Source organism: Apiospora hydei (assembly GCF_038363865.1).
Source record: "Apiospora hydei strain CBS 114990 chromosome Unknown utg000004l_segment0_segment0, whole genome shotgun sequence".
Taxonomy (NCBI): Eukaryota; Fungi; Ascomycota; class Sordariomycetes; order Amphisphaeriales; family Apiosporaceae; genus Apiospora; species Apiospora hydei.
The window spans coordinates 3649494-3658486 of NW_027117363.1; the positions used below are offsets into that span (position 1 = coordinate 3649494).

At 54.2% G+C, this 8993-nt stretch overlaps 3 protein-coding genes across 3 annotated transcripts; 1 reads left to right on the forward strand and 2 right to left on the reverse strand.

The window, feature by feature from the left end:
• Positions 1-950: 950 nt before the first annotated feature.
• On the forward strand, positions 951-3094 carry PG997_003684 (uncharacterized protein; the record flags this gene model as incomplete). The annotated part of the gene is made up of 4 exons (XM_066807999.1): positions 951-1056; positions 1217-1323; positions 1375-2937; positions 2999-3094. The coding sequence occupies 4 exons, from the start codon at positions 951-953 to the stop codon at positions 3092-3094; spliced, it is 1872 nt and encodes a 623-aa protein (XP_066671617.1).
• A 240-nt stretch (positions 3095-3334) lies between these two features.
• Positions 3335-4723, reverse strand: PG997_003685 (uncharacterized protein; the record flags this gene model as incomplete). Its single annotated transcript, XM_066808000.1, has 3 exons — positions 3335-3393; positions 3492-3756; positions 3809-4723. 3 exons carry the CDS (start codon positions 4721-4723, stop codon positions 3335-3337), a joined length of 1239 nt encoding a protein of 412 aa, XP_066671618.1.
• A 1091-nt stretch (positions 4724-5814) lies between these two features.
• On the reverse strand, positions 5815-7310 carry PG997_003686 (uncharacterized protein; the record flags this gene model as incomplete). The annotated part of the gene is made up of 4 exons (XM_066808001.1): positions 5815-5866; positions 5918-6108; positions 6166-7078; positions 7291-7310. 4 exons carry the CDS (start codon positions 7308-7310, stop codon positions 5815-5817), a joined length of 1176 nt encoding a protein of 391 aa, XP_066671619.1.
• Positions 7311-8993: the final 1683 nt, after the last annotated feature.

Genomic DNA, 8993 nt, shown 5'->3' on the forward strand with positions numbered 1-8993 from the left:
TTGCGGAGTGTAGGGACTTACTTATCTCTGAAGCAAAAGCATTTCGACTTACTATGTGCACGAATTGACGTATATATTTCCACTTGATTGCCACACTATAGGAATATACTGCAGGTGGGAGAATGGATGTGCTCTGTCACCCGAGTATGTACTTAGGAAGATGTAAGTAAGTCAAGCCCCCAGCCCCATCTTCAAATGTCTGTCCCGCACTTTGAGTTGAGGAGCCAGAGGAGCCTGCAGATCTTGGTTCCAGTGTCCGCCGCCAGCACTTGTTAAGGTTAGGCTAGGCCAGTAAAGTCCAGCGCAGTGCCCAATGCCAGTGCCAGCGCCTGGTTGGGGTTGGTTGCTGTGTTCCTCCAAGCAAAAAGCAAGAGCACGGACCTGTCGGTGCTTCGTCATCGGTTCTTGATCAATTGCGCTGGAAAGCAGGTGCCTTTGCCATCCAAGGCTTAACTTGACTTGACCTAAGGCTGGCCCAGTCAAGGCACCCGGTTTCCGTACGTAGGGTAGTGTAGCAGCGAATCCCCCCCAATGAGCAGCATCTACACCTTCGTTGTCGCACATCATCTTTCTTTCCTCATTGATACGACCCCGTTACCGCTTTATGATATAGTCTGTTGTCGCCCAGGAAGACAATGACAACAAGGCATATCGTTCACTAGATCCGTGAAGCTCTGTGTTAGGCGACACATTCATTCGTCCCTCTCCTCCCGCCTCCCGCCTCCCGCCTCCCTCCTCCCCCACCTTCTGTCGCCCGCGGCCTCATTGTTGTTGTTCTTGGGATTGTCGCCGTCGCCGTCGTTGCTCTCAAGTTTAAGGTCATCCTGCCCATAGCAACTGCAACAAGCGTCAATTCGATCGTCACAATCAGATAACCGAGTCACGCCTTGGATTCATACTGATTGTCGACTCATTAAGCGCATTGTTTGTGAACGCCGCGCAGCAACAAGATGTGGAACGACGAGGAGGATAACAACCCATATGGGACCAGCTTTGACAGGCGGGATTCGGTCACCTCGTCTTCTGTAAATGCTGCCTCCCCGAGCTCTCGCGACTGTAAGTCCCGACTTGTGGCATTGCTTGGAAACAAGCTGCACCTTCTTCGTTGCCTGATGCGCCCCTCTACCTGCCATGCCCGGCAACGCGAACAGCTCCCGGGAGGATCCCCAGTGGGATGACATTCCTCTGGACGACCCTCCCTCCCCGCCGAACGAAGCTGATCTCGAATGGATATTTGCAGACAACCCACGCTTCGCTGAGCCGCAGACGCCCTCCACCACTAGTGAGGATGCGCCACCCCCTCCGCGATCATATGGCCAGGATGTAAGCGATGCCGATAGTGACGAGGAGTATGCTGCGCAGGCCCGCGCCCAGGTTCCCCGGCGGAAGACCGGCGGGTACAGCAGTCGCATCGAGCAGATCATCTACGAGAACCCCGAGCTGCCCATCATGATCACGGATGCCGGCAAGAGCGCGGAAAGTGGTGGTCGCTACATCGTCTACACGATCCGGACTGGCGACCTGGAAGTTCGCCGCCGATACTCCGAGTTCGCTTCACTACGGGACGCACTCACCAGACTTCATCCGACCCTCATCATTCCTCCGATACCCGAGAAACACACCATGGCGGATTACGCCGCAAACCCTACCAATGCCAAACAAGATCAGCAAATAATCGACTTGAGAAAGCGCATGTTGGCCGTGTTCCTAAACCGCTGCCGGAAGATGGACGACGTACTGAGCGATGGTGTCTGGTGGAAATTCCTGGATCCTAACGTCAGCTGGAACGAGGTTCTCCAAACCCATCCTGTGGCTTCTATCCCGAAGTCAATTCTGAAGGCACCTCCTCTGGATACCGCCAACCCGAGCGACGGCCATTCTCACCTTCCGATCCCTGCCACTTCCTCCAAGTTGAAGGGCACATCGGCAGCTGGCCCCCCTTCGACCTTTGACAGCCCTAGCTCTACGACCGGACCGCAGATCCTCCAGCGATTTCCACCTGATACCCATAATCTATCCGAACAGGAACTGGACCCCTACTTCAATAGCTTCGAGGCCTCGATCAAAGACATGGAGCACCTCCTGATGGGCTCGATGGAGAAGGTCAACCGTCGAACATTGAGCCACCTAACGGCGCTATCTGGGGATATGTCTGATTTAGGCGCCAAGTACAACGCTTTCGCCCTCTCGGAACAGGACTCTTCACTCGCTGCAGCTATTGAGCGTGTTGGTCAGGCTGCCGACTCTTCGTACATTGCGACAGAAGAGCTGGCCGGTTCATTGGGCGCCAGCTTTGCTGAGCCCATGCGCGAAAATGCTCAATTTGCTGGTGTCATTCGTAACGTTCTTCGCTATAGAACCCTGAAGAGGGTACAGCAGGAGATGACCAATGACGAACTGATCAAAAAGCGCATGCTCCTCGACCAACTTGAACGAAGCGAGGCCGAGGCTCGGAGAATTGAGCAGTACCTCAGCAGCAGTCAGCAAATTGGCAGCGCACAACAACAGCACCAGCCACCCCGAAGATCCTCGAGTATGAAGGAGAACTCCACGTCACAGCATCATAGAGAGAGCAGTGGCGAGGATACGGCTTCCATCGACTCAGACTTCCCACCTACGCACGGCGATTTCTCCTCGGCGCCTTCGGCACGAGTCGGAGCCCCTGAGCGGTCACCGCCTACCCACAAGAAAATGCCCAGCAGCAACTCCATTACTAACAAGATCTTTGGTCCTATTCGACATGCTGTTCAGGGTGTTGTGGATGTGGACCCCGAGCGAACGAGACGGGACACGATGGGAAAGACCCACGAGAGTATTGAGCACCTCGAGCAAGCCCAGGTTGTTGCTGCCCAGGACGTGAAGGATGCCAGTGGAAGCATTCTGAAGGATCTTAAGAGATTCCAAGGCGAGAAGGAAGAGGACCTGAGACGATACATGGTGAGTTTAACCGACATTCTCCTACACTCTGACATGCATATTCCTAACATGTTCCATACAGCTTGCATATGCAAAAAGTCAGATCGAGTGGGCACGAAAGAACAAAGAGGCCTGGGAGGAAGCCAGGGCAGAGATTCAAAAGATCGAGGAGACTTGATGGTGATTATGTGGAGGGTCTCGCATGATATCACCAATGAACAGGTTGTTCTGGCACGACCAAAGCGTAGCCCTGGAAAGCGCCCCTATGGATATGGCGTTTCCAGAGATGCGCATTACACTGATGTGTTATAGTACTGTACGTCCTTCTTGAGAGAAGGATAGTTTAATACAACTGATCATACCCTGTCTATCATGATTTTCTAAGCTGTCGTAGGGTCTTTTTCGTTTACAACACGGATCACTGTATCCAGCGTAACATATCATTGCATTCTACGTGAGGTAGGTCATGCTCGACATCTGCAAAAAGAAGTGGTTAGTCGCGACTCTCACTCTATGCTAGTTTTGCTTCTCCAGGTGGGAAATGGTGTTTTCCCCCTGAACAAGAAGAGACTTACGGTTCCAGAATCCTTCGCCTTTGGGCGCGCTCATGGCGTTACTCCGCAAGATCTTCTCCTCGTACTCCTGCCGGCTCTTGACGGCGTAGTGGTGCAGGCTGAGGCGGTCGCGCGTGATGGGCTGCCGGAAGGCAACGTGGGCGACGGTGTCGTTGTGCTCGCCCACGGTGACCCGGTCCTGCTTGAGGGCGAACTTGTGCGGGTTGAGGGGCCGGTCGTAGTCGCGCACCCGCACGATCGACTTGATGTGCTTGTTGTCGGAGCCCTCCCCGGTGCGCCGGGTCGTCGTAGATGCACTCCGTGTACGCCGCCCGCACCGAGGCGGCGCGTGTGAGGCGGCCGTTGGAGGTTTGCATTTGCCAGTTTATGCCTAGGGCGCCGACGTGCGGGAGGGGCTCGAGTTCGCGGAGGATGGAGTCTAGAGTCTCTTCTTGGTCGCCAACAGCACCGGTTTCTCTGGTAGTGGTTCCGTTCTTACTGCTAGTGGATATATCTGACGCCTTGGACGAGGATGGCGACGAAGAAGAAAAGGGCCACAAGGCAGACAAGAGCGAAGTGGATGATTTGGCAGGAAGCGTCGGCGGCAGCGGCGGGGAGGCCCCCAAGACGTCTAGGAACTCGTCGGCGTCGATAAAGGCCATCCAGGTGTGGTTCTGGCCCCAGACGTGGACGCAGTCGTTGTAGACCTTGTGCTGCATGTCGTGCACGCGCGCCGACTCGTCGTAGTAGACAAAGGTCAGCGCCTCGTCGGGCACGCCGTACGCGCCGTCCCTGCCCAGCGACGCGAGCGGCGGCCGCGAGCCGTCGTCCATGATGTAGAAGCGCCGGACGCCGATGTTGTAGAAGTGGTGTTGGAGGAATTCCGGGAGGTCCGGGGCCTGGTCCCGGACGGCGAGGCAGATGGCTACGTACTCGTTTCGTTGTGTGTCCGGGTTTGCTAATGGGGTCGTTTCTGTGTTCGTCGTTGCTGTTGTTGCTGTCGTCAGTAGGGAATCACTCGGATCGCCACTGCCGCCTCCGTGATACCGATGGTCCGGTATTATCTTCGCCGCGGGGGACGCTGGCCGAGTCGCCGCCGCCGCAATGGTGGAGTAGTACGCGCCGCCGTATAGAGTCAGCGCTGGTATTAGGATTAGAGTCACCGCGCAGACGGCGCAGATGAGACCGCATCTCGTCGCGGTCCTCGCCAGCAGCGGCCGGGGCGGCGAAGAGAGCAACGAGTAGGCCGTCATCTATAAGGCTATGGGGCTGGGACGACCAGGCACGTAGTGACTATAACAAAGTAGTAGCGGATCGGATGCGGGCTGGCAAAGGGGTAGCTAGTGATGGGATTACTGGTGGTGATGATCACGATACCTCTGAGCTACCATAATCTATAAAGACATTCTACGCAGCGAAGTTGTGAGTGTTTCACCAGTGAATCGGTAGCAACGTAACAAGATGATCTCTGTATCGACTTCACATCCAGTACCTCCCCCTGGCAGCAGTTTGCAAGTGAAGCAATAACAATTCCGTTATCCAAAGACTCATGATCGTCCTCCCCACCATGTGTCGTCGGGTTCTCCCAGACACGCCATGACATAGGCTGGACGGATATGTGGCTCCCTTCGCTTCACTTGGCAGGCCTATAGTATAGAATATCCAACGTTCTCCATCTGCAGGGGCGCCGGAAGGAGAGAATCAGATGTATTTGCCGTGGCTCGAGGCTGTGTATTTAGAGAGAAAAAAGGGTCAGGGTTGGACGTTTGACCACCAAGAAACTCGTCTATATCGGACTCGGATCTGACATACACAGCCCTTTCACGCCCCTCCTGCTCGGATGACTCCTGAACTGTGAGTGGCAGTCAAGGCAAAACTGCCATGTCGTATTATTTCAGAGCCTTGCCACCCCCATGCCAGCCCCGCTCCGTCTTTGGCGGGTCACGTTCGAGCATCCGCCCTGGTGATCGTTGGGAGATCTGAAACTCAGGGTTTCGAGATGTTCGCGATTTGTGGAAATGTTTGAATAGGGAAATTTTCGGGACGAACCCTTTCTTTTGGTTGGACCGACCAAACGCCGACCACGCCAGACTTGCAAGTCAAGAGCCGGCGCGATCTCCTGTAGTTTATGGACCGACGGACTTCTTCCGTCGCCCGATAAAGGTCCTCTAGAACTTTCTTGCTGTAATGTACCCCAACTCCCAAGTGACTGTTATACATCTCTGCACGCCATACATGCATGTATGGAGCTCGATGCCCGAAATGCAGTATAGGTCGCTATGCTCCGAACCATCCCTTAAACTCCGTATCACGCCTGGAAATCAAACCCTCCTTTCCCCTTCCTCTAGGCTTTGCCACCTCCCTTAGCATTATGCTGAAGCATTACGAACGAGTATCTTGGCAATATTAGCTTGGTAGTTCAGAATGGTCGTGGAGAAGATACTTACGCAACGATGCCTCCTACGGCAATCATGACACCAATGACCGACTTATCGCCAACGCCGCGACCAGAAGTAGCCCAGCCGAGCGCGACGATCGTGCACGTCTTGAGATGGCCAACAACGGTACTTGAAACCGGACCAGTCTTTGCAATGATGAAGAATTGTGAGATGTTGATGAGCGAGGCGAAGGCACCGGACTAGATTAGCTGTTAGCCACACGTATAGGAGCAGTGCGGGTTTGCAAGAGGCTTTACCATCAATATCATGACCCACCGGCTAACCGGCAGCTCGGTCCAGGTGGGAAAGGTGTCGACGAAGGGGATAACGTAGAGCAAGAGGAAGGCAGCTACGGGGGCCTGGTTGAAAAGCAGCTGCATGCTTGTCATTTGCAGCTTTCGGTGGTAACTCGCAATCCAGACTGTGTACAACGACGAGGCGAAAATACCACAGAACGCAAAGATGACGCCCAAGCCAGACGTGGTCTTCACATTGGTATCGCTTGTCGGAAGAGAGTCGTAGTAGGAGACCATGCCCACACCCAGACACGCGGGTATCAGGGCGAACAAGGCGTTCCGAGGCAGAGTGGCCTTGTAGAGCACAAAGTTCATCAGCGCGACGGTAGGGGTCAGCATGATCCGTGCAACCTGGTAGAAAGTGACACTGGAGAATGCCAGGGACAAGTTTGGCAGAATGACGTTCAATGCCATGGCAACGCAGAGGGGAAGAATCTCGCGGATAGTGGTCCTGCGCGGCGCGAAAAAGGCCAGCTGCGGCCGCGACAGGATGAAGAGCGTAAGGAAGGTGATGAAGAAGTGGAATGCCGCGAAGCTGAGTTGCACGAGCTTCAGGGAGGGGTCCGAGAAGATGGCCTTGTTGGTGAAGACGATACCAATGGTGGCCAGAGTGTTCACGACCATCCATATTATTGCCGTCGTCATACCGCCGCTCTTCTTGGGCGGCGCTTCCGGCGCCTGGGAATGCGTTTGCTCGCTGTCGTCTTCGTTCTTGCCCAGCAGACCGTCGTTTTCTCGGCTGTTTTGGGCTTCTGCATCGTCCACGGCCGTGTGCTGAGATATGCGATCCTGATCGCCGCCATCAAAGCTGCGATATTTCTCATTGTCGCTTTCAGTCGATAAAGAGGCGGCGGATGCCGCCCCGCGGCGTTGCCTGGAGCCATTTTGGGTTGTCGTTTATTGGTGTTGTTGCAAGCTGAACTGAAACAGCAGGTAAAAAGGGAAGGTATGGCCGTTCAGATGTAGTTATTGACTCGGCGGGCCGCGCGCTGGAGTGCCAGTTTGTCGGGTTTGGTGTGTGAGATACGGATTTAGGACTTTGAAGGCCCAAGGAGCTTCCCAGACGGAGCAATGCACTAGGCTTACAGCAGTATTGCGCCGGTCATGGGTGTATGGAGTCGGGTGACGTTACGGGCGACAGGGTGGGCAAGAGCACAGGGAGCCGAAATGAAGTTAGAAAAAGAATGCTTGCTGCGCCGGCAGGAGATATTCCGAGGATCAGTTGGGCTGTTAAAGCTAAGATAGATGGGACGGGGGACTGGTAAGCGATGACTGGGAAGAAAGGTGGCCTCGCCCGATTACGAGCAATAAAGAGGTAGGTAGGTAGCTAGGTAATTTCCGAATGGCATCCAGGCTTGGTTGGCTCTTGGGGACTGGTTCGTGATGCGCCTGTCCAGTCTACTTGTACTACGAATCGAAGGAACGCAAGCTGAGTCGTCAGGTTGAGGGCTTGCAGGGTCTGCACGCAGGTTGTCTCAATGTGGTGCCTGGCCTTAACTAGTGGGGTCGGTAGGCAAGGAAGGCCCTGAAGAAGCAATCGAAGAGTGCCTCCGTCCAGATGGAGCCCCAATGGGAATTCGACCTGCAATGCAGCAGTTCTGCCGGACTGGCAAGCACAGCCTGGAGGAACTTGGCAGAGGAACGAACGGCTTAAACGGCACAACGAAAACGACGCTGCGAAGTAAGCTGCGTCAAGAAACGTTTCCAGTGACTGCTTGGCTAGGTAAGTAATGTGGACAAGGGACAGGCAACAGGCGACAAGGGGCAAGGGGGCGACTGCTGGAAGGACTCTGCAGCAGGGAGGGCAAGTCAATCAATTAAGTAAGTATATCTGCGTCCTGTACTCATCATAATGCGTACATACATATCCCATGTGGTGGCATGTGGCTTTCGGATGGCCAGGAGAAACATTGAAGGCCAGCTGCCAGAGCCTGGTATGGACATCCCATACTCAGCCAGCTCATTTGCCATACAAGCAAACGTCCATGTTGTTCATATCCCTGCTTGCGTAGACTCAATCTTGTCCATTTAGCGCTTCTGGGCCAGGGCCGGCCTACGCCGGTAGGATTGAACAACAAGACGACTGTGGTGCTACAACGTGGGGTATATTGAATTGAGACCTTTCGATTGCCCGCCTGTTTATTAATAGTTTAATGACGAGAATCCTGACGCAGCTTACATACCACCACCTGCCTACATACTTATTGTACTCGTCAACACACTGTATCACCAACAACTACCAGTCTTGTTGGCTGTAGGATTACTGTATATTTGCTGTGAACATGCATACGCCTTTGCGCAAAGTTTTTGTGGTAGTGCGCACTGGTGCTGGTGCTGGTGCTACCCCCGCTGGGCGGTGCATTTTCCACGTCCAACATCATCTCCACGAACTCGTGAAAGATGGGTATGTGTGTCGCGTTTGCACATACCCTGCCATCGTACGTATAATCCGAGCAATCCGAGCAGCAATCGTGGAGATTGGGCATTTGTGGAATGCCCCAAAGTTACAGATTATTTTCATTTGGGAGAACAACACTCACTACCCAAACACGAGTCTCGTGTCGGGAGCGACGATGGATCATGGGACAGAGGCTACCTCGGCAGCAGTAGTAATACGATACACACTAACACCATTGATTCTCGCCAATTGATGCGTCCGCACCGAACCATGCTCTGCCCACAGCCTGCATGTGTGTACTTCAACAGTAATACCTCCATCTGGCCTCGTGATATGTACTGCGCTGGTTCTTAGCCTCTCACGTCAGAGCTGAGAAAAAGGGGATTACACG